This window comes from Vanacampus margaritifer, chromosome 6 (assembly GCF_051991255.1).
Source record: "Vanacampus margaritifer isolate UIUO_Vmar chromosome 6, RoL_Vmar_1.0, whole genome shotgun sequence".
Lineage (NCBI taxonomy): Eukaryota > Metazoa > Chordata > Actinopteri > Syngnathiformes > Syngnathidae > Vanacampus > Vanacampus margaritifer.
The window spans coordinates 28,927,021-28,953,265 of NC_135437.1; the positions used below are offsets into that span (position 1 = coordinate 28,927,021).

At 41.2% G+C, this 26,245-nt stretch overlaps 1 protein-coding gene across 3 annotated transcripts in view; it reads right to left on the reverse strand.

The window, feature by feature from the left end:
- Nucleotides 1-1,904: 1,904 nt before the first annotated feature.
- The window catches only part of LOC144053400 (A-type voltage-gated potassium channel KCND2-like), a 73,427-nt gene continuing 49,086 nt past the window's right edge, over nt 1,905-26,245 (reverse strand). For 2 of the 3 annotated variants that reach the window (XM_077567810.1, XM_077567811.1), the window contains exons 3-7: nt 18,789-18,951; nt 16,387-16,485; nt 15,353-15,451; nt 8,505-8,728; nt 1,905-5,237 (exon numbers count right to left, since the gene is read on the reverse strand). In XM_077567810.1, the coding sequence (XP_077423936.1) occupies nt 5,057-5,237; nt 8,505-8,728; nt 15,353-15,451; nt 16,387-16,485; nt 18,789-18,951 (766 nt within the window). In that variant the 3' untranslated portion in view covers nt 1,905-5,056. The remainder of the gene's footprint in view (nt 5,238-8,504; nt 8,729-15,352; nt 15,452-16,386; nt 16,486-18,788; nt 18,952-26,245) is intronic. The other variant, XM_077567812.1, reaches the window with a different exon arrangement.

Consider the following 26,245-nt stretch of genomic DNA (forward strand, 5'->3'; position numbering starts at 1 on the left):
GGTGAAATAAATGGAATTATACGTAAATGCATTTAGGCTTCTTTTTTTTCCCAGTCTGACTGGAATCATTTTGGAATAGTCTGGTAAATGTCAGAATCAGAATAAGTTACATTCTCATTAGTTAGACACAGTCAGTTGATGTACTTTGTATTATTTTATTCAATAATCAATGAATGATTGTAACTGTGCCTAATTCATGAACTTTTTTTTTTTTTTTTTTTTAAATAAACAATCGAATATCCAATTTTCACTCATATTTTGTCAAGGTGTATGAACAAGCCAAGTTTAATGTTTGACTTCAACATATAGACGAGCTTATTTCCACATTATATTAAGTTTTTCGGTCCCCACTTAGTTAACTGTACTAATGTACTCAACATCAAACAATTTCAAGTGCTGAAATCCACAAATGCTCTTGAATGCTTAAAATGTCTGACGAGTGAGAAGCTCCGCCTACTTCCTCATTTTACGTGGGGAGTATTGGTTGTCCTACCTGGATTTACGTGTGTGTGTGTGTGTTTTTATTAGGCAATATTGAGTGAAAATGGCGGTACTGCTTTGTTCAAATCGATCTCTGATGCAGGAAGAAAAGCTTCTCAGACATCATGAGCCAGGTGAGTGCCTGCTGCAGATTCATTTCCGTTTGTATGCAGAGTTGTCAGTTGTGAATATTGTATCAGTATCACTCGTGGCTAACTCGGATTAGCTTCATAACACCAACTTGATCAAAACGTTTTTTTTTTTCTCTCTCTGAACAGTTGCAATACAGGATAGAAATAATGAGTAAATACTCAAGTATAGTAATTTGAATCACACCGGACATGCTATGCTATGCTATGCTATGCTATGCTATGCTATGCTATGCTATGCTATGCTATGCTATGCTAAGATATTTTGTTGTCCAGTTCTGGCGCACACCAAGACCTGGCGGTGTCTTTGTGTTGGTGATGAAAAATGGGCGTTCCAGCTATTAAGCGATTGCTCCAGAATGAATTGATATTAGTTGAAATTCATGGAAGTTTCATTTTCCTGAGGATGCCAAGTGGAGTATGTTAGTGAAAATTGGACCAACTTGATGCTAAAGGTTCTTCAGTTCGTGTTGGCGCAAAAGCAAAATTGACGTGGCCATTTTTAACCTTACAATTTCAATAAACTAATGTAGTTGCGTAAGATTTTGTTTTCGTTTTATGTAGATGTTAGTTGTCCACAAAAGGTTGAATACAGGCAGCTTGACTCTATTGGTTGTTTCATTTTTGCTTCCCCCCCAAAAACATTCAAAAGTGACTTTGGCAATTATGACATTAGGCTAACAAATTCTTCTTCTTCTTCTTATTGTTATTGTTGTTTTTATAAATATTATTATTAATAGGGTTTGCACAATCTGGATTTTTCAGCCGATCAGCGATCAATGAATTTGAAAAAATAATAATAATAATGATGGAGCAATATATCTATTTAAAAAGTTTTATATTTACTCGACAGTCGACTGCTGCCATTTGCGAGGCATAAGGACTGGCCCACATATAATTGACGTTAATTGAAATGCATGGGAGGAAAAAAAATCTTCAAAAACCGCTGATAAAAATTCAATACAAAGTGTAATCGCTTATTTCGTGGAGCCGATCAATGACATCATTGATCAATCGGGCAAATTACGACATTATAGCTAATCACCAATTTTGCACAAAACGCTAAATATCGCCAGATCCCAATCCAGTCGATCAGATCAGTGTAAAGTCTATTCATGTATTTGTTTATTTATTTTAAGGTGTAAGACTTACATTCAAGAGCAGTTAAAAGGCATTTTGTGTTAGAATGTCAAGCGTGTCATGTGCATTGTGAATTTGTGAGGAAATTCAAAAATAATAATAATAATTTAAAAAAAAAACAACCACAAACAAAAATCCTTGTGAATTTTTTTAAAAATAAAATCGATATCCGTTTGAATACATTCTTAGAACTTCTGATGGTTCTCAAAGTGTGGTACACAGGCTCCCTCTAGTGGTACATGAAAGAATCACTGAATTAAATGTTCAAACTGTGTAATGTCAAAACAGCTCAAACTTGTTTTTACATCTGGCGCCGAACAATTAATTACAGTTCAGTTGTATTGAACTTAAAGTACAATACATTTGCAGTTAATCTTTTAAAACTGTTTTCAAAAATTCAAAAAGTAATTCATACATTTTCAGATATTCACATGTCAATAATGTCCTTTTTTTTTTTTTTTTTTTTTTTAGGGACACCCCGTATCGTTACTCCATGACAAAAGTCTTGTGTTTCGTTAAAAGCTAAAAGTGTTGCAGAATTTTACATCCGAACACACACACACGAACACACACACACGAACACACACACACACACACACACGCGCACGCCAGCCTCATTGTGTTGTTTCCATCTACAGACAAGCCACTTACAGGAAGCAGAGACAAACTTTAATAGAACAGAATTTTGCAATGACGGCATGCAAATCCTTAATCCAACCAGTCAACAGACAGAAAGAGAACGCCAACCACTGTCCAAAAGCAAACTAAATCTAGAAATAAGAGGATCCAACTTCCCGATCGATCAAGTCCTGGACATATTTACAATATGGAAAATGTACAAAATGGGCCTTAAACACAGTGAAATCTACCCAGTCTTGCTCGAGATTATTATGACAATTCACAAGAGGAACTTTTCTCAACTCTTTCCAGGTGAGTTAAGGGTCGCTTATATTTGACCTTATGACCTAGGATGCGTGTTCTTATTTGGTGGAGTGGCTCTCACAATGTTCACTTGCACATAATTTTTTTTTTTTTTCTTTCACAAAAAAAAAAGATGTCAGGATGCAAACTCGGACTGGACGAGCGCAAGTTTGTGTCGGTCACAACAGGTTTCATTTCCATGATTCGTGTTCTGTGAATTTACAAGAGTGCTGAAGGCGTGAAAAACAATTCAAAATGGCCAAGCAGACGGGATGCTTACAGCGGTACCTTGACATACCAGGGGAAGCCATCATTTATCATGGAGGGTGAACAATAATATCATTGTATTCATAATTGTACTGCTCTGACACACTTGAAACACTTTTAACCATGTTCAGGGTTTCTGCGTGTTTTAATGCAGATTTAATTGGGCCACACACATATACGTATATATACATACGTATATATGTCAGTCGATCACAATTTTTTAGCGTAATTAATCGCATGGTTTCCATACTTAACTGGCGATTAATCATGCGTTATTTCTGTTCTGAATCTACAATACAATATTGTTTTCAAGTTTTTCATACTCTTGTTAATTGACATAAAAGTGGACAAATATGCTTATCCGACTTAAATGCGGTTATATTTTTCACTTCTTTGCTTCAGTGAACTTTATAGTACATAATACGTGAAGTAATTTAAAGTTAACTCTCCTGTTATACTGCATGTCAAATTACCCCGTTTGGAAAATCGAGGAAATAATGTGCGAGCCTCCATTTTTGCTTTTCTTTTTAAAAATTAAAAATCTTGCAAAGTGTTATGTAAGTAATTTTTTTTTCTTTTTAATTAAAAATTAAAGCGGGTCACATTGACCCATAAACAATGTTAAGGAATGAGGACAACAGGAGGGTTAAAGATATAATAAATAGTTAAAAGGAGTGTGAAATATTGAATCATACGTTTGTGTTGAGGCATTAGTGTTTCATGTTAGGCATTGCTGACCGGGACAGTACATTTTTCTTTTCAAATTGAGAGCAGCTGTGTTTTATACAGCAATGGTATTTTCATCTTGAATGCCTGTGGATGGCATATTTAAAGCTTTGCAGTGCCATTTAAGGCCTTGAGTTGACCAAAATACATTTAATGACTTTTGATGCTTTTGAATTACCCGCAGAAACCCTGAAATGGAAAAAAACACTTAAACGTAGTAAAACATGCTCTTGAAATACAAGTGTTGCCTTGAGATATGAGTTTAAAATCATTCTTTGACCACACGTACAATTCAAAACATTTGTTTTTCCTATCAGTCATTGTGCAAACACGGATGCCTTTTTGTTCTTTTGATTAATGTGCATTGTCCTACAAAAAACAACAACACTGTTGCCAAAATAGCTAACCAGTCAGAGGTGGCAAATCCAGGTCCAGAAATTAAAAACCCTGTCACAGTTTGGCTTCAGCTTCCTAGCAGGTAAACGAGCACCATGGGTGCTAGCTAGCTAGCAATGAGCACCATGGGTGCTAGCTAGCTAGAAATGAGCACCATGGGTGCTTGCCAGCTAGCAATGAGCACCATGGGTGCTTACTAGCTAGCAATGAGCACCATGGGTGCTTGCTAGCTAGCAATGAGCACCATGGGTGCTTGCTAGCTAGCAATGAGCACCATGGGTGCTTGCTAGCTAGCAATAAGCACCATGGGTGCTTGCTAGCTAGCAATGAGCACCATGGGTGCTTGCCAGCTAGCAATGAGCACCATGGGTGCTTGCTAGCTAGCTAGCTCTCTAGCAGGTAAGAACCATGGGAGCTAGCTAGCGTGCTAGCTAACTAGCACTTGAGGCTAAAGCCAAACTGTGACAGGGTTTTTACTTTGTTTATAGAAATGAAAAATATTTATTTGCCCAAATATTACAAAAAAATATATAGAGATTTAAATTTTATGTACGGTGGGCCACATGTAAGTCAAGGTACCACTAGTCACGAAAAATGGCCTTCACAGGGACGGGAATGTGCTTTGTTATCAGAGGCCCCCCCTTCACTGCAACAGATCTATACCAAAATAAAATATTTCTCAGTATGTTTAGGCAACAATGATCACACGTTCCTTCGGCTGTGCTGTGCTTAATGGGACAAGATGTGCTGGTCGCTTCTCGCTCTCGTCGTCCATGTCGACTCTTAAAAAAACAAAAACAAAAAACATGCAGAGAGAGTTTGACATCAGATGAGATCACTGCTCGGAAACAAATCATCTCGTAATCCCTCCGGGCTTTTGGCAGGTTCATGCTCGCTGGTCCCGTCTCCTTGAGCATGGGGGGGGGGGGGGGGGGGAGGGGGGGCAGGGTGTGAGTTGTGGGGGGGGCGCGGGGCGTCTACAAGGCCGATACTCGCACAATGTTGCTCTGAGAGTACGCCGAGGCGGTGCCGGACGAGCCGTCGGCGTCGGGGGAGGTCGCCAGCGGGGCGGCCAGGCTGACCATGCAAGGACTGACGTAGGCTTCGTCGCATTTCAAGGGAACCGTCTTGTCAAGTTTGGCGTTCAGGCTGGAGCGGCTGCGGAAAGAGAAGCGTAAGACACAAATATTACGGGAACACGTTTTGCCGTTTTCATAGAATATAAGCCAATGAGTATGTTAGCATTAAGATAGCGGAAGTTCGATAAAATGGTTGTAGCCGATTGATCATTTACGTGTACAATGTTAATTCTCTTTTCTTGTATGCTCAGTTTATGTGTTACCGGTCCGTTTCGGTTGATGATTTCCATTTATGCTAGCTTCTGGCATTTGACATTATGTGTTAGCATTAGGAAAGCTGAAATTTGTTAGATAAAATAGCTGTGTGTGACTTGGTACTTAAATGTCAAATGTTTCTCTTTTTTTGTATGCAACTATGCTAATTTCTGGTGTTTTGCATTTTGTTAGCATTAAGCTAGTGAATTTAAGTTATACAACTTGGTATGATTGGTTGATCAATTTGGTAATTATTTTTATTATATATATATTTTTTATAAAAAAAAACAAACATAAAAATCAAACAATAACCTTGCCCATCAAGTAACACCTCATATCGAAGCCCAAGGTGAGAGCTATCCTGATACTGTATGTACATACAGGGATGTGATTTTTCTGCTAATTCGCGGAATTCCGCTTTTTTTTTTTATCTCCTCCCCCCCCCCCCCCCCAAAAAAAAAAAATTCGATTTTTTTATTTTTTATTTTTTTTGTTTGTAGTTCATTGTGTATGCACATGACTCCGACAGATAACATCTTCTGCTATAACAAAGACATTTCGTGGTATGCTCTAATATGAGTTACTTTTCATTTGGTCATGATACAATTATTTGTTCATGAAATTTGAACTCTTCAACATTATTTATGTGTTAACTTAGTAATCACATTAGTTAGATATGATGATATTCTCAGTGATAGTTTTTAAAAGCAAAGGCAGTCCAATGTTTTTGAATGTGACTGATTTTGAGTTGACTAAAACTGCCATTTTATATGGGATAGTTCAATATACATTGAAAATTGATGCTGTTGTTTTGTCTATTTCTTTGTCATGTGAGTGCATTGAAAGTACTTAAAAACACGGAAAACCCATGAGCTCCGGGGGGCCGAAGCCCCCCTTGTCCCCCCACCAGGGCGCTGCCCTGGACCTAGCTGGGTGCCAGCGGCCCCAAGACCCCCGGCTAAATTTTCAGATAATTTCACTTTGGTCAAATCACATCCCTGTACATACTTTGCCAATATGTGGTCTATGATAACACAATGACCCCCAAAACACGATTTGATGGATTAATGCTTACCAGTACATCATTTTCAGGTCTTCGTGATTAAAAATGATATCATAGTCGATTTGTTTTAGATCCTCACTGCATTATTATTTTACTTATTTTGTAATGCCTCAAATGATGTCCATCCAGTTACAAGCTAAACGTGACATAACACTTTTCATTTATTTCCACTTTTCGTAACTGTCTGTAGTGTCACTCTGCAAAGGGGAATACTCGTATATAATGATATGGAGAGATAAGAGTCTGAATACACGTGGACAGAAGTATTTGTCATTCAGCGACTTTTTTGTTTTGTCTGCATGCGAGAATGGAACTTCTCACATTGACTTTGTTATCTTCACACGCTGGCATGAATGAGCGAGTTCACACGGCACAACTAATGGATCAGTTGTGGCCGGCTGTGAAGCCAATTATCTCACTCACCCGGTGTGCTATCAGGACATGCGAGACATTTTTCTTCCACATGGAGCTGCGGTATCTGCTGCATGCCGCTTATCAGTGCAGTTGGGATTCAATTACATGCGTATTATATTATTTATTTGCTTATCGGCCATGGAGTTGCGCCGAATGGCAATCTGTTGATCTCAGGAGGAAATGTGCTATGTTGCAGGGATGAGACTTGACTGTAGAGTGAAAATATGTCATGATTGAAGAACAACAAGTCGCATTTTGGAGCCTTCGAGCCATTCCAAAGACGATGGAACTCTACTCACATTTTCACAAGCGCGTTTTCTTTCTCCTCGGCAAATATTGCTGTGACCGTCTCCATGTATAGTATAACTGAATGTTATAATGAAGAAGCAGTGTTAATGTTTATAAATACTGTAACTTTTATGCTAATTTCCGTTAGCCCGTGTTTCTAGTTATATGTTAGCATTAAGATATTTGACTTTTGTTGGACAAAATGAGCTGGTCTGGTTGAACATTTTGGTGTTTAAAAAGGAAATCTTGATTTGTTTTTAGTTTTTGTGTGTCAGTTTTACAGTATTTACGTCTTGTTAGGACTAAGGAATGAGATTGAATTAGCTGAAATATGGGGTAAAACTGTACAATAAACGTTTCTTAATTGTGAGAATGCTTCAGCATTGTGATTTTTTTTATTCTCCACACTTTTTTTTCCCGTGTAACAACTCCCCACATAATACATCCGATTTACACGTTTGAATTTCAACTTGCTTCAAAAATTCACGCCTCCCGGGGTATATATTGTCTGATTACAGTTTTGGCATAATTTAACGTTCAATAGCAACTTTTCCCCATTCATTTTCAATGGGACTGACGTTGAACTTTTTCTAAGTACCACTTTTTTATGCCCACTTCCATCATTACCATCTGTCTGATGTGCATTGTCCAATAAGCGGGAGGTCGCAGGTTTGAATCCCATCTTCGACTGTACGTTGCAAATATATCCATGGCCATTATACTAAGTGATACACTGTACATGTACACCAACTGACTATCATATCAGGAAATGCATTATAATTTCACTGAAATGATTGAACGCATGTTAGCTTTCAGCATCAGATACGCCATGAATTTGAACAAGTCAAGTTAGCTCAGTGCTTAGAGTAATTGCCTCCCACCACGGAAAACCTGGGTTCAAACACCGTTTGGGTCAGATTTGAGTACATTCGATGGTTCGATACCAACTGACTATCATATTAGGAAATGGATGATAATTTCACTGAAATGATTTAATCACATGCGTTCAAATCTTAGCATTCCCATGCAATTTCTGCAGAAATTGCACGTTGTCTAGTATACTTTATACCATTGTCCCCAAAAGAACCAGGAGTTGGCATAGTTTTTGTAAGCCGTATGGCTAACTTGTGACAATTTGGGAAAAGAAACAGATTGAAAAATATCGTCATCATCCTGGTATTTAGCCCATTTTTTTCCTCCTACAAAACAACCACTGGTACCTAACAATGTCACTTGCCCGGTCCACCATTTTGGACGTGTGCTGCCGGCTGCGTAACGAGAAGCCTGACAGAGCAGGATGTAGGATCACATCAAAGCGCTGGCTACCTGTTGGCCACGGGCCTCTCTCGGATCTGGATGGTGCTCAGCTCCTGGTTGTTTGTGCTTGGCAGGCTGAAGCTGTTCTTCTTCCTGTGGCGCCGCGAGCAGCACGATCCCAGGCCGTGCGGCGGCGACGACGAGAGCGACGACGAGCGCGAGCCCGACTTTTTGATCACCGAGATCTCCATGCAGTTGGCCTGGAACGTCTGCTCGTCCACAAACTCGTGGTTCTGAAAGGAAAGGAATCGGCGGATAGGTAACGTTTGACAACCCCGACGACAACACAACAGAGTGATTGCTTCAACATGTTATGTCGCTTATTTGTAATTCTACATTTCATTACATTTTGAAAAAAGATGCATTCTTTGGATTAGGTCATTCTTGTAACAGGGATGTGATTTTTCCGCTAATTCGCGGAATTCCGCTTTTTTTATCTCCCGCCAAAAAAAAAAAAAACATTTTTTTTTTTTTAGTAGTTCATTGTGTATGCACATGACTCCGACAGATAACATCTTCTGCTATAACAAAGACATTTGTGGTATGCTCTAATATGAGTTACTTTTCATTTGGTCATGATACAATTATTTGTTCATGAAATTTGAACTCTTCAACATTATTTATGTGTTAACTTAGTAATCACATTAGTTAGATATGATGATATTCTCAGTGATAGTTTTTAAAAGCAAAGGCAGTCCAATGTTTTTGAATGTGACTGATTTTGAGTTGACTAAAACTGCCATTTTATACTGTATGGGATCGTTCAATATACATTGAAAATTTATGCTGTTGTTTTGTCTATTTCTTTGTCATGTGAGTGCATTGAAAGTACTTAAAAACACGGAAAACCCATGAGCTCCGGGGGGGCTTGTCCCCCCACCAGGGCACTGCCCTGGACCTAGCTGGGTGCCAGCGGCCCCCAGAACCCCGGCTAAATTTTCAGATAATTTCACTTTGGTCAAATCACATCCCTGTTGTAAATTTACAACCATTACTACGTTTTTGGTCCTTGGGAAGATGGACCCAATGTGTGGACTTTGTTGCAGTTTTTTTTCCCATTTTACATTGAAATCTGTCTGCATTTGTGATGAAGATATCAGAGAAAAACATCTTGAAAAGATATTGGCCGTTTCTCAGCTCTTGAGTCTCTTGTGATCTCGTAAAACGTCATCAGTCGCGGCCCAAGTCCTGTTCCAGTTGAAAGTATGCAAGAACATACGGAATAGCCGCATGTTGTTCTTGTGTGCTAAAAACTGTCAATGTACAAACGCTAAATGTCACTTAATGACAAAAATGCTCTGAAAATCGTCACCAGAATTCACTTCAACCTCTGAAAATATCAAAGCAATTGCCACAGTATTTTGGATTTTATGGACATTAAGTCTTTTTCTCACCATTCAGTGTGCTCATGAGTTGGTTTGTAAACTTACAAGCACAACTTTGACTTACAAGATGAATTCATTTCATGACCAAGCTTGTAACTCAATTTCGTCAGGATCTGGCAAAAGTGCTCACAGTCTTTATTTGAGGGTCCTCTCAAATGGCCAAAACATTTCTGCTTATTTTGTAATTCTGGACTTAAAATTGACATCTGCAGAATCCCCCCCAAAAGACTTCGTAGTCATTTTAGGTTTGATGTTTTTTGGCAGATTTTGGACCGCCCACTTTTAGTTCAAAAACGTCAGAGGCAGATGATGAGCCTATTTCCATTTCCATGTACTATACAAAGTGATGCTATTGCTATGTCCCCACTTGGTCTGCTATTCTTGTGCAATATTAATCAATTCCAAGTGATGGAAGCTGCTTGAGAACAAAACCAGAAACTGATGAACACTCATAATAGCTGAGAAGTGAGAAAGTCTGACAGTTTCTTTGCTCTGTAGAAGCAAACTGTTTAAACTGTCGTCTATCTGGATGTTTTTTTAAAAAAAAATTAAACTAGTGAGAAAAGATACATTGGAGTAGATTTTTTTTGTTCAAATTGCAGTAATGCTTCATTGCAGAAGGAAGGAGGCAGCATCAGACATCATAAGCCATGTGACCGTGTGCAGGTTCATTTCCACCTAATTACACGGCTTTCGTAAGCTATTTTTGTAGTACTGTATCGCTCATGACTCATGAAAAAGAGTTTGGGAAGATGATGTAACAGACGTTTGCTTGATAGGGCGGCGCAGACTTGAGGATGGATGGAAGTTCAAGGCTGTTTGCATGGGCGGAGCTTGTTGGGGGAGAAGCTTAATGTAGTGTATTCTACTGCAGTATTTTAATGGACTGATATAATTGAAACTTAATGCCCTTTTAATTTTTCTGTGTGTAAAATAAAAAAAAAAGTAAAGACTGAATCACTGAAATGTACAAAAGTGTCTAATAGAGTCAGTTTGATAGAGAAGAAAAAATCCTATTACATGTTCTGTGTTGTTTACGCGGCCGATAGCATTAGCTTGACGCTATCAAATTCGTATCCCCCATAGCGTTCCTAATATTGTGAGCTGACAATTTGGGGTTGGACAACTTCAACTTTTTAGTCAACACTAACATGCTGAAAGTTGAGTTGGTGTCGACCGGAGGTGGCAAATCCAAGGTCCAGAAAGTAAAAACCCTGCCACAGTTTGGGTTTAGCCTCAGGTGCTAGCACTAGGGGCTAAAGCCTCAGGTGCTAGCTAGCTAGCTAGCACTAGGGGCTAAAGCCAAACTGTGGCAGGCTTTTTACTTTCTGGACCTTGGATTTGCCACCTCTGATGTTGACTAGTTGATGATCATATCAATGGTATGTTAAGTGGTGCAAATACAAAATATCACTTTACAATCTATATTCATAGACAACGGATATCCTGAACAGCAAATTCATGCAGCAAAACCATGTGGTTAGTAACAAGTGCTAATGCGCTAAATATCATTGTGGAATAGAAAAGTTGAAAAGTTGACTTGTATGAACCGCAGTAAGAAAAATGCTAAAGAAAGTAACAAGCCTATGTTGACAAAAAGGTTCAAATTACACACATCTTTTTTCAAATGTAGAGATTGAAAGTAGAAAGCCATCAGAAAATGAATGCTCAAGTGAAATACCGACACCTGAAAAATTTACAGTCATGAATTATTGTTACCTCCCACCACTGGCGAGCGGCATTTAACGCCATATAGTTTAATAATTGGAAAATGAATCATGGCGGGAGAAGAAATGTATTGGGCCAGATGTCCACATTAAGTGCCATCTGTGCAAACGTTGGCCAGCGTCACGGTGACGCCTGTGACAAATGAGCAGGACTTGAAGGTCACGCTCACCGGCAGCTTTCAGACTTCGTCAGCAGGGGTCAACAACGCGGCACCTTCACCAGGCTTGGCCCCTAGGAGCCCCATTCGCACCTGCTGTCAACCTTTTGGCACACTTAAGCCTGGCAAACATCGGGATGAATGTGAACGTTTTCACTCGTTTCTGGTGATAGTCAGTGAAGGCCCGATTGTTGGATGTCTCTAAAAGATGATTCTGTGGCGTGGGACCCGATAAGAGAGATTTTTCCTTCCTGGTCTGGAAAATTGTTCGTGGCTGATCTTGTTTAACTTATTTACTCCCTGCCATTTTCATTGAAGTAACCCCCTTTGCTCCCGGCCGTTTTACTGGATTTTGGCAGATTTAGCAAGGCCCACAAAATATTGTGTTCTATTGCTATAAAAACAAACCAAAAGAAATATAAGGGTCTCTTTTTTTCCATCCAACCATCCATTTTCTTAACCGCTAGTCCTCACAAGGGTCGCGGGGGGCGCTGGAGCCTATCCCAGCTGGCTTCGGGCAGTAGGCGGGGTACACCCTGAACTGGTTGCCAGCCAATCGCAGGTCTCTTCTTTCATTAGGAAAAAAAGTATATTTGTATCTGTTTACGTTTTGCAGCAATTAGCATTAGAATATAGTTAAGTTGCATCATTATTAACAAATCTGTTTAAAACACTAGGGAAAAAAAACGTTTTCCTTCTCTTATACTCTGCTGCCACCTGCTGGCTGTTTTTTGTAATAACTACCATTGCTATAATCGATTTATTTTGGTCAGAGGTCAGTCTTCTGTATGCTCTTCCATTAAAAAAACAAACATTTAAAAACATATAAATACGTTTTTGGGACAATGACAGTATTTAAAATAGAATGTTTTGATACGTTTTGGGGAGCAAATGTGTTAATATTTAAAATTGGCCCATTGACATGTAGAACTCACCTATTTGTTTAATTTTCCCCAGCTGGGCTCTTTCTTAAATGCCCTAACAAGTTTGTGATTTTTTAGGCTGGATAAAGACACGACACATTCGTGGGAGGGCTTAATTTCATAAGCTTTGTTTCTGCCCTTTCATTTTTAACCTATGTATGTGAGTGTGTATATTTTATTTAGTTTCAAGTCTGCTGCTTGTAAATCTCCCTTCTTTAATTGGTTGAAATGAATTTTACTACTACTAAATACCCTGTCTCAGTTTTGTTTTTGGTGTTTTATAGTTTGAAATATCACAGAAGCAAAAACATTTGAGTGTCAAAGTTATTGTTCTGCTTGCCATGTTTCATTCCCCCCCCAAAAAACTGGGGTCATAAACTGGTGTTTTTGGTGAAACCAACCCATTTATTACTGCTTAATACTAATGAACATGGTGAGTTTTCAAATCTCATTCAAAATGCTCCGAAACGGACGTCAGGATGCGGAACTCTGCTTTGGAAACAGCTGGCAGTGAATGAGTCAAGTCCAGTAACAGCATATTTGTACTTGTTTAGCTTCCAGCGCTAATGGAAGCAGACAGCCAACAAAATGGGATATAGACATTACTGTAAATGGGAATTGTGCACTTGGAGCTGCAGTGTAAATCCGACCTTAAAAAGCCACCAGCAGACGCGTGGGGCCAATGTGTGTGCGCATCACAATGGCATGAAGCCTTTATGGCGCTGTCCCCACACCAAGTGCCACGCAGCAGTGGACTGGCGCAGGTCATTAATAAGGAAGAACAGTGATTTACCACCCGGGCCTCATCGGCACCGGCGTGCCGAGCTGCGCCGGTGTACAACTTGTGTCGCATCCTCACATTTAAAAGCCTCTTAAGCCTCTAAATTATACATTGCGTAAACTCAAGCGTGCCGGTTTGTTTGGCGGGAATAATGTTTCTGGCTGGTTGGAGCCATGTTATCATAGCATGTCGCTGACGTCGGGTGATGGGGAAGGCTGACGGGGTGGTGGGGGAGTGGGAAGCAATATTCCCCGGCCCCATTTGTAGCTATTTTTAACTCCTGCCGCATATGAATAGATTCCACATTTAGCGCACGGATGAAAAAACTCACTTTAGTTCTATTTGTGTGACGAGTCGTATCACGGGCGGGCTCTACTGTTAATCCGGCCTGCATGAGTGATGTGGCTTTGCATGGACGACCTGCTTTTTAGTAAGCTATTTTCAACTCTGTAAAAAAATGAGGAAAAATTCACATTGCTAGTATGGACTGGCTCTTTTTTGGCCCCGAAAACAACTAAATGTAGTGCTACCTTGATCTAAGAATTTAATTCGTTCTGGGATCTTCTAATTTATAAAATACAATGGGCTGAAGTTCCATCATTTAGTAGATTTCAAAATATTACAATGTACGAGGCTAATAAAAATCTATTACTGAAAAAAAGAATTAGCAACTACAATCTGAATGGCATTGAAGAACATTTGACGCCCGCTTACATGTAATTCGGCTTGGGTTTGTCCGACAGCGTATTAGGGCCACACATAAATATATATATTTTTTAGAGGGTGTGGGCAATATTCTGAAAAAAAAATGTGCCACTTTGTAAAGTCACAAATTTGCGACTTAATTAAGTGGTAAATTTGCAAGAAGAAAACTCCGAAACTTACGAGAAATATAGTGTAATGTGAAGATTCGTTGGAGGTTAATGGGACACTGTTTATAAAATAAAAAGGCAGGATGGACACAGATGCATTCTTAATTTAAACTTTTCTTGTCATACACGGCAGCTAGAGCGACAACACTTCCTGATCCCCAATCAGCTGACTAATACTAACCAATCAGAAGCTAGCATACTTTACGTAAATGCATCATCTTGTATAAAAAAATCCAGAAATTTATGAAAGTGTAAATAATAATTCTGGAAACATAAATGTACAAGTAAATATTTATTTTAACAAATTAACTTAAATGCTTGATCCTCAGGATGTGGATTTTCGCAAAGCGAGGCTAAAAATAGATCTGGTGTTTAAGATGTTCGATTTTGAGATCTCGCAGCCCAAAAGTTGAAATTGTTGTTAAGTGTACGAAAACAAGTGATGAATCAACAATGTTGTAGTTGTTGTTTTTGTTGTAACATTCTAGCGCTAGTAGCTAGCGCGGTCGGGAAATGAGCTAACTTGGTTTAAAAAAAAAAAAGAAGAGATTCTTAACTCGAATTCACAAATGCTAAATGTACATAGCAACCAATAAAAGCCAAAAGTACAGAAGTCGCAAGAATGTTCGTGTTTTGGGATCGAGCCATCCTACCTCAGTTCAGTCCGGGCAGTCGATTCCACTAATCAAACGTTTCAATGAGTGTTAAGCTAAATCTTCCGAATACATCTTGCTTACATAAGTAACATTAGAGGAAGCTGGGGGTGACATTCCTCAATAACAAAAGAACATTTGGTGTAAACTCAATACAAACACAGCTGAGTCCGCTGGAAAGTTTACCAACCATGAGGGGCCGACTCACGATCTCGTGACGTCAGTGAATACTATTTATATCTCCGCTTTTTGTAGGATTTTTGGGACAATATTATTGAAAATATGTACAAAATATGTATCTGTAAAAGTCATCTGTGTGACTGAGAAGCCCTGCGGCGAGGACAAAGTGAGACCTTACCGTGGTCTTCTCCAGGCAGTGCAGCAGGTGATGGTGTTGGCTCTCGAACGGAGGGTTGGCAGACTTCCCCACCAGGGCTTGTCCAGCCTCCTTGGAGGCCTTGGAACACACAAAGTGAAAGAAACAAGACACAGTGCATATCTATGAGCAGGTCGGGACATTTGGGAGCAGCTTGACCGTTTGATGCAATGAGCGTCAGGCAACAGCGAGCTCTGTGATGCAGTGGAGAGTACACAAATGCTGATCTGTAGCACGGCAGCCAGTCTACTACGAGCATGAGGATGTTCCAGAGATGCATGACAAAACACAATTGGGGTTTTGTATTTTTTCTGGAGAAGGACCGTGGGAAAGTCCAAATGGCCGATTCAGTGCAACAGCAGTGGCGCGCCCGAGACACAGATCGAACACACTGCACCAAACACAGCACAGAACCGGAAAACCAGCAACACCACGACACCACACACACACTTTGGATGAAGCGCTGCACGGCCCTGGGATGGAAGGTGTTAGTCTGCGCTTACAGCCGGGGAATGTTCTAGAAATAACACACAGTGGATCAGAAACAGAGTTTAGAGGAGATGCCCGGCTGAGCAGACAGCCTCCAGAGGCGACCCACTATCCAGGAAGCCTGCCCCATCCCCCAATCCCACATTCTCCTCCCCCTTCCCTCCTTCCCCTCCAAACGCTGTTGGACAGACATGCAGAGCTGGCTCATGAGTCGGTGTGACTGTAATGGCTGTTCTCCGCCACAAGGCGAGGAGTGTGCCTGCCCGGCCCGCCTGCTGCATGGACAGAGAAAGACTGTTGACCAAGCATGTCAATGCCGAGAGGCGAGAGGTGCGATGCAAGAGGAGAGAGAGGACGATCACACGGAAGCACTGGGATGACAGCAGACGCCCCCCTTGTGAGTGCGGTGGCATGACCCCCCCAACCCCCAGACCCGCCGTTGCCCTGCCCCGAGCCGAGCGGCATGCAAGCGTCAGCGAGGCCCCCCGAGCCGCCGCTTAGCCCCCCCCCCCCCCCCCCCCCGTTACCTCCTCCAGTGAGTCGATCAGGAGCCCGTTTTGTTTGTAGCGCATATAGGCATTAGTGCCCCGCATCTTCGCAGCACGGATTCTAGCGAGCCGAGTTTTCTGTTTGAACAAACAGACCTCGGTTTTAGCCTTTGCTGTCTGACTAATTGGCTCTGTCTCCCCTTGGCAGCCCCAGGAGCGGCTAAGCTTGAGATCTACCATGAGCAAATTCTTCCTTAGCAAACACTTTCAAGGTGGGGGAAATTCAAACATTGCTATTGGAAAGCTCCTGACATTATTGCTCTATAGATCATCGTGGCTCCCACTGAAATGTACTCTCAGCCAATACACTGGAACTAGTGGTGCAACAGATCAGCGTTGATCCGTGGTCGGTTCGGATTAGGCCCCACGGTTCGGATCGCCTACGATCCGCGGATTGCGTCGGTTGGGGGGAAAAACAACAGCAAAGTGCGCATTCACGGTGGACAACATTCTGACATGTCAAGGAAGCTGAAACATACTCAACGTAACACAACGATTACGCTCAGGCTAACTTCAAAATAAAGTTTGTTTACATTGATGGCAATGCAAAACAGCCTTGGTAGACATTTTCTTTGAAAGTAGCCCACGTCGTGGCATGATGGCTAGCTTGACTTCCCTTTTAGGCGTTCGTAGTTTTGATTGACATTAAAGCTGTGACTGCCGACCAACATCAACACAAGGCTATCCCAAACTGATATTCAATCGCGAATTTAGGACGCTAAGAAACCTCTAATTAATCATGCCGTCATATTATGATGCGACAGAAGTCTCCAACGTAAGTGGCTACTGGCTAGCATGCAGGTAGCTGTTAGCATTACCTACAGCTAACTTCATTATAAAGTTTGTTTACATTGATGGCAATGCAAAACAGCCTTGGTAGACATTTTCTTTGAAAGTAGCCCACGTCGTGGCATGATGGCTAGCTTGACTTCCCTTTTAGGCGTTCGTAGTTTTGATTGACATTAAAGCTGTGACTGCCGACCAACATCAACACAAGGCTATCCCAAACTGATATTCAATCGCGAATTTAGGACGCTAAGAAACCTCTAATTAATCATGCCGTCATATTATGATGCGACAGAAGTCTCCAACGTAAGTGGCTACTGGCTAGCATGCAGGTAGCTGTTAGCATTACCTACAGCTAACTTCATTATAAAGTTTGTTTACATTGATGGCAATGCAAATAGCCTTAGTAGACATTTTCTTTGAAAGTAGCCCACGTCGTGGCATGATGGCTAGCTTGACTTCCCTTTTAGGCGTTCGTAGTTTTGATTGACATTAAAGCTGACATTAAGTGACTGCCGACCAACATCAACACAAGGCTATCCCAAACTGATATTCAATCGCGAATTTAGGACGCTAAGAAACCTCTAATTAATCATGCCGTCATATTATGATACGACAGAAGTCTCCAACGTAAGTGGCTACTGGCTAGCATGCAGGTAGCTGTTAGCATTACCTACAGCTAACTTCATTATAAAGTTTGTTTACATTGATGGCAATGCAAATACTGTAGCCTTAGTAGACATTTTCTTTGAAAGTAGCCCACGTCGTGGCATGATGGCTAGCTTGACTTCCCTCTTAGGCGTTCGTAGTTTTGATTGACATTACGCTGTCATATTATGATGCAGTAGAAGTCTCCGACGTAAGTGGTTACTGGCTAGCATTATCTATGGGTGCCTGGCTGGTAAATGTTGTAAATGAGTTTGACCGCTGGTAACTGGTATACTTGAATTCTTTTTCAATATTCTGGACCAAGGCTACTTTATAATTCACTCTCCATGTTTAAAGGAAGGGAATGTGCCTTAAATTACACTTTGAGAAAGAAAAACATTCAAGTCAGAATGGCAATCATAGCCGTTCCGATTGTAGAAACACAAGTTTAAGCCCTTAGTAGGCTACCTTGTTATTTTACACATAGGCTATGTGTAAAATGAGAATGTTTCTGCCTCATATTGCACTTAATGTTGTGTTCCTCAATCCTAAATGGCTATATTAGACATTTTGAATATTTTTTAAATTTCATTTAATGGGAAAAAGAGTTTTACAAAATAAATGAAGACACTAAATCCTAAACGGCTAAATTAGACATTTTGAATAGATTTTTTTTATTTAAAGGGGAAAAGCATTTTACAAAATAAATGAACACAGTATTTATCTTTTCTCTTTTTTTTTTGCTGACCCGAAAAACGATCTGATCCGTGGCTCAAATCCGTCATCCGATCTGAACTGTGACTTTTGTGATCCGTTGCACCACTAACAGGAACACAATACGAGATTAATATTCTGCCAGATACTGTTTGTTCTGTCACTGTTTTGTGGGGATAAGGCAAGAGCAGAAGGGCAAAAGACAGATATGGGAGAAGAGGGGGATTTAGTACCCTTTGGGCTCGTCGCTTCTCCGCCCTCTGGCTTTGGTGGTAGATGCGGCTGAAGTTTGACACGATGACGGGCACGGGAAGGGCGATGACCAGCACCCCGCTCAGCGAGCAGATGGAGCCGAACACCTTCCCCACGATTGTTTTTGGCACCATGTCGCCGTACCTGAAAGACGGGCGCAAAGCAAAACAGTCACACATTGAGAACAAAAAGAAAACTTTTAAAACATTATGAAAATGGACTTTTTAATTGCTCGGATGCTGATAGATGAGTCCCTGGAGCATCTTCCCACCCATCAAGTGTGAAATTACACAATGGAGGAAATCTTTTATTATCTTCCTTTTTATTTGAGCGAGTCGGTCTGGACTTCCGTCCCACTGTTGTGTTCCGGAGCACATTGCGCAACACGGCCAATTAAATCTCAGAAAAAGTGTGATCCTCGAGAGACGGGCTGGGCAGCCAGTTTCTGGAGTTTCTCCAACGGCAACCTTCTCTGAATCCCTTCCCCCAGCGACCGACGATGAATAGTAATCGCTGGATGTTGGCTGACGAATAGGATTTGAAGCAGACTCAGAAGTGTAGCAGTGCAAACTAGTAGCCTTTCCTTGGCATGAATCAACAGACGGGTGGACCGCAGCTTACCTTCCAAAGCTGGGGACTGCAGGTGTTCGTCACTAGCACTTGTGATTCGGGCCCGTCACTCTTGCAAGCTTTTACTAGCTTTTTTTTGTTTACTAGCTCCTCCCGCTAGCCGCTCTTGTTAGCAACTCCAGCCTATGGCTCCGACTAACTCACGCTCGGCTAGCTGCTCCCGGTAATTCCGGCTCGCTCGGTCCTTCGGCGTCGCTCGCCGGGCTTCACAACGGCTGCCAAGTCGCCGAGATGCTAATTTGTTCACACAAAATAAACATTTGTGGTATGCTTGCGAAATGAGGTTCCTCTGAGCCACCGTAGTGTGCATGCTCCTGCGTACTTCTAATGCTATTCTTTGACCACTAGCTGGCGCTAGGAATCACTGAATGTCCCTTTAAACAATACCCAATATACATAAACACCAATATACTTTTGAAAAATTATTTAGCAACAAACTTAAATTCAAAATAAATCCTTGAGTACGGTAGTCAACAGAATATAATATTTTTTTGAATCAATTATAGTGTCAACTACTCCACATAGAATATACTACTACACTGTATTACACACTATACTGCAATATGTAACGATAATGGCAATATTGCGATATTAAAACTGCCACAATGTATCGTCGTTGTCATGTCACGATATTAAAAGCAGCATATCTGTTTAAAAAAAAAGTCCGGTTTATTTCCATTTGTGCAGCTCTAGCACCCTGTGGTGGCTAGTTTTTTTTTTTAGTGCAGTTTAATTTTCACAAGGCATGTTTTGGCCCTTCTATGTTTAAAATCTACAATATGTGGAGGAACTCAATGTGTGCTTGCAGTAGCAAGTAAGTGCCTCAATATTAAGTCTTATTAGAGATTGTAGGTTGTTTATAAACATTGCTGTTAATGTACAAAGCACAATATTGTGCTTTTCTTTTTTTTTTTTTGAAGTATGATTTTTTTTTTTTACAGTGTTGCATTTTTATTTATTTTTTATATCACCAACCTCCCCTCATCCCTAAGCACTAGTGGTGCAAAGATGTCAATTAACGCACAGTTTGACCTCACTAGTAACATCCTACGAGTAAGCCAATGTTGTCCTACTTTTGTGTGCAGAAATGTAGTGGACAACTGGCGAGACACAATCACTCTACTTGTGCATTGAATTGTCATACTCTTGATGACAAAGCGCATTACTATGCTGAAGATCTTGTTGTTGTTTTTGTCACCTAACAAAAGTCCCGCAGGGCCTTGTTGACTGCTGTGTTAAATGCGGCCATGTGTATAATATTCAGTATAAGAATAAGACATGGCCAGGTTTGTTTGCTAATGAAGCTAAAAAGCTTCAGGCACAACATCAAACTTGTTATTTTTCTTGACGATTCTGTTTTCGGTTGTGTCGCTAATATCGCGGTGGTGTTTGTGTTGGAAGACTAATCAGGTGATCACAAAAAGAGACACATGCCTGCTTTTATTTTATTTATTTTTTTGCCAGAGGATATTTTCTGGTCAGGCAATTTAGATGCTGCTCTGAATCCGTCAAGGTTTAATTATTTAATGTTTTTTGCACACAACTCTTGTGTCTTGAGTATATGCACCAAACCGTGACGTCCGAGCTGAGATGGTTCGGGACGAATACAAAAACTGTTACACCCCTACTGACAAGCGATTCAATATTTTTAAAAACAAATTACTCGCATAATTTTCTGTAATTAATCGAGATTAATCTCATTTTTCTACTTCTGCTTCTAATTTTTTTTTCTACAAAGCTTGTAACATATTTACTTGAGTAAAATCTTGCAATTAATGTAACCAACGCACACACAGTTTGATCCTTAAATAGAACTCTTCTCCTGTAAACAGAGACAGAACCCCCCCCCCCCAAAACTGAACCAGAATGTGACAAGTTGATATTAAGTGCTCTGTAGATCTTCATACTTGGTGAATTTTGTCGAAGGATGTCAGCGAGCTTTTATTTAAACTTGGGAAGTGTTTTAAATTGTGACCAAAAAAAAAAATCAAAATATGTCTCCTTCAAATAGTCCAAGGCAGAGTTTTTGTTGCATGTTGTTTCATGTTATTTTTTGATAGTCTTGAAATAGTCTCAGTGACCTGGGAGTAGCTTCAAAAAAGTGAAGTTAGTTATTTGAAGTGGGTGAGGAATAAATAGGACTTGTGTGAAGTCTCTTCTCGACGGCCTACTTTCCACGTGCTATTGTGATTTTTCTACTTAAAGCTCCTTTCATACGTAATCACGCGCGCACCTGCCGGCTGCGGCTCGTTCCTTCATGCCGTGACCAAGCGTCCCCCGTGACCCCCGTTAGCCAAAGCGCTTGCGAAAGATACAGCGAGCAAAAAGCAAACGGCAACGGCGGGGATGCTGAACCCCGGAGACATCTTTTTAACTTGGAGTGTGTTGTTGTTTTTGTTCTGGCTTGTACATCCAAGCAGATCCTACATTTTTAAATGCGAGCGTGTGATGAAAGCGGAGCTGCAGAGGGAAAAGGAAAAAGTCTCTTTGGAAAGTATCCATGCTCCCAGCTTGCAAAGGTCAGTCAGATGACATATTTATTTCTTAAGGAACACATTAAGAAGGCTGCGAATGTGTCTACAAGCAATCTGGAGTGTTCCATTAAGATAACAGCCACTTTATTGGCATGTAGGCGGAACCTTGAGCACTCACATCGGCTCCTTCTTCAATACATGCCTGCGCTGGCGTTTTCGCTGCAATTGCTTCATTCCTGTACTACAAGAGATTTAACTTATGAGTTGGCGTGACTCAGATCACTCGGTTGAAAAAACAAAACAGCATAAAAATAGTCAACACAATAAAAGACGAAAACAATGCCGAGTATCATGCTGAGACCAAAGCCCAAGAATAAAAATGTGTTTTAAAAATGGCAGGGTGCTTGTCCAACCCTTAGTGGGCAGAGAGAGAGGGACCCACTCGATCCCCTCTGAGCCTCCGCTTAGACCTCCCAAAATCCACCAAATGTTTTATATCTTGAAGAGTTGGAGAACTCCTACGATGAGCTATCGCGGCGCTTATTTTTCGGACAACTTTTTACTTTTACACCCTATTTAAAAAGTGATATCTCTACATTCTACTCTTTACTTTGCCAAAAGTAGTCTTGCTATTTCTTTCAAACACGTAAATATTTACGTAAGTTGAGATCGTGATTGAAATCTTGGAGAAATGTAAACCAGACCAGCAGACATAAATGATGCAGCACATTCAGAGCAGCAGAATTTCTCGTCCATGGCCTTATTTAAGATAATTTTTTTTATTTTTTTGGTTACTAAAAATGATTCATAGCAAAAACCTTGTCTTGTGCCAGCATAAAAACCACCAGATTCCGGCGTTGTCCAACACCAAAAAATACACATACAAGTGTGGTGTTTTTTGTTTTGTTTTTTGTTTTAGTTGCTACCGTTAACTAATTTAGCATTTTTATTGATGTTGTTTCAATGCTGATTTTCATGTCTGAATTTAGCTGAAAATGTGAGCAATTGTTATGGCGATCTTCTCACTTATAGCTCTGTACACTCTAAAAACAGTTGGGTAAAAAATAACCCAACTATGAGTCAAAAATGGACCGATCCTCTACTTGGGTCAATTTGACCCAACTTTGAGTCAAGAAATTAGTCTTTCAGTGTAAAACAACTCCAACCATGAATATTGGTCAGATCATTTAATTGGGTCAAAAAATTGGGTCATTTTGTATAAAACAACCCAAAAAGTATGACTCATAAAGTAGATCGGTCCATTTTTGGCTTACTTTTGAGTGTAAATTTGTAAGTTGGGGCACTCGCAAGCCAAGCTGCATTTCTATTCCGTGCGTTGTGAGGTAAGAGGTTCGATTTCAGATCCGAACTGCCGCAGCCTTCATTGCCAGTTCATTCCAAGGTAACATTCCAATTAAATCTCTCTTTATAATCGCTCTCCCTTCACGTCTCCGGTGGCTCCTTTCAACCATTGAAAGCACGACGAGCAAAGCAAAGCAAACACTCGTCCTGCTGCACAGAGAGGTGATTATCATTCACCATCATGACGCAATTAGGGAGCAAGGCTTGATTTCTCGGATGCAATTGACAGAAGCAGGCCCGACCTTGCCGCTAATGACTACAAATCATTGGCACGGAAGATGCATGTTGCTGAATAGCTCTCCGCAGACGAGGCCGCTGGCAAGCAACACCAAGGCTGAAAAAGGAGCTGAATGACTGATTCCGTGGGGTGTGCCCCCCCCCGTCCCCTCAATACGAGCACCCCGCGCTGCGGATAAATGCAGGCGGCGTGAGATGAATGATGGAAACCCAAATGCGTAAATGACCTGAGAAGACCATTAGCTCCAGAGAGGAAGACGGATGCAAGGCGGGGACGACTTCGGTATTGCCGTGACAGCCGCGCGTCTCAAGCGAGGCGGGCAAATCTGAACGTATGGCTACACGGGAGGTTGACTCGCCCGTAAATGAACTTGTCTAATGCCGGCGGCCGTCTGCTTCTTCAACCATTAGGACTCGGGTGTCCATCAAGGCGGGGCCCCTACTTTTACAGGGCTTGGGCGGAAAGATGTAAACGTGGACATTTTAATATCACGCTTGACGGGACTTCGTGTCCGACAGTTTGCTTTCAAAATGACTCATCTCACAGATGTCATTAGTTTTAGAGTTCATTACAGGCCACGCCATTTCCCAATGTAATCACAGACGGAGCTTGAAAGCAGGTGTCAATTATGGAGTCCAGAGAGGCTATTAAGTAGGAGAGGCTTCCTGGTACATACAGACTGGCAATTGGGTACATTTGAGCATTTTCCCTCCATTTTCATCAAAGTCAGCAAGGGCCCGTTTGCCAGATGTCCAGATGTGTGGCGTGTGTTTAGAGAGGTGGCAAATCCAGGTCCAGAAAGTAAAAACCCTGCCACAGTTTGGCTTTAGCCATTGATGCTAGCTAGCTAGATTCATAGCAGGTAAATGAGTACCATGGTTAGCTAGCTCGTGAAACAGAATATTTCTTTCGATTTAATTATAACTGTTTTGATTTAGTTATGACTATTTGTAGCCTTTGTTCTGTAAGGCTGAAAACTCTGTGTTTTTCCATCGTGGGTCAGAGAGGGGGGAAGCATGGTTGACCAAATGTATTGAGACAGTGTGACAAATGGGGGTGTAGTCATGTAACTTTGGGAGGTGACGTTTGGAAGGACAAAGGATATTAGCTACGGACGGGGCAGGAAAACTTTACAGTTGAGAGGTACAAGATGGCGCGGGTTGGCGACTATTTCTCCTATGTCGTGAATAAATGTGAAGAAATGCCTGAATTCACTGATCTCATGTATGTTTATAAATCAACGGCATGAACACGCAAATGGTAAGAATCCTGCCATTTACAACACTAGCTAGCTAGCTAGCACCTGGGGCTAAAACTAAACTGTGGCAGAAAGAGACTTGGAGAGATTTTTCATCTCAGAGGTGGCAAATCCAGGTCCAGAAAGTAAAAACCCTGCCACAGTTCAGCTTTAGCCATTGATGCTAGCTAGCTAGATTCATAGAGTACCATGGGAGCTAGCTCGCTAGAAAGCTTTCTAGCGAGCTAGCACCTGGGGCTAAAGCCAAACTGTGGCAGAGAGAGACTTGGAGAGACTTTTTATCCCAAACATGGAAAACATGCGGCACTCGAGGACCGGGTTTGAGAACCAGTGATCTAGAGTACTGCACACACTATAAGAGCAGTAAGAACACATGATGATTTTTTTCCCCCTGTCGTTATGTGCGGGGTCTCTCCGATTTTAAAGATAGTTTCATATATTAAACATCGGCGAGTGTGAACTCCCCCCTAAACAGTCCTTCTTACACGTGTTGCTGAAAATGCAAAAGCAAGCATTCAGCTGTGGAAGAGAATGCATTGCAGTTCTCGCAGTGAGCTTAAAAAAAAAGAAAAGAAAGGAAAGAGCTCGCTGGAGAGAGGCACTAGCGGTGATGGATTGTTCATAAGGGGAAGAGAGCTGAGCTACAGCATCTCTGGCTCCTCCACCGAGGCGGCAGCAGGCAGAAATTAACAACCAAGAGAGATTAAAAGCATGTTCCAGCTTTGTTCCTGTTGTCTGCGACTAGCAGGTAGCCACGTTTGCAACCCTGCGCCGACACGGAGGTGAGGCAGCAAAAGATGGATGGCCAGATCGTTATCCACCCCGCAGCGGAAGGCGAGGCGTGTTGGGATGACTGAGTATCAATTCCCCGCTCGCACCCATCTGAAGCCTCTTTGAAAAGTGTCTTGAAAACGTGATCTGTGGAGGGTTTCTCCTTCAGTTCAAGAGCAGCGTAATCTCTTACACGCAGTTCTTATAACACAAGTATGGAATAATTACCACCGCAATGCGCGAGAGGTATTTTCTTGGTTTGTTCGTTAGCAGGATTAGGCAAAAAGCACGTCACATGACAGACGTGCCGAGCGGGAAATCCTTTTACATTTGAATGCAAATCCGGATGAAAATGCAGATGAGGAATTTATTTTCGCTGTTTGCCATTTGAGTCACAAAGGAAGCCTTCCACCCGCCTTTCGGGATATTCTGCACGATGCGGTGGCCTGCTAACAAACATGTGGACGGACCGACCAACAAAAATGTCATTCTACACTTTTGTATTCTTTTTTTTGTCATTTCCTCAACCTCAAAATGCTAACGTATCATCTCATTAATCTGATCCTGACATTTGAAATCATTCTCAAGGAACCAGGAAGTAGCCGCCCTGCTCCAAAATTAAGGGCTGCCAAACAATATTTCATATTGTTTATATTCACATTATAGATAGATACTCTAGATAGAACGAGGTTCGAGGGAGAGGGA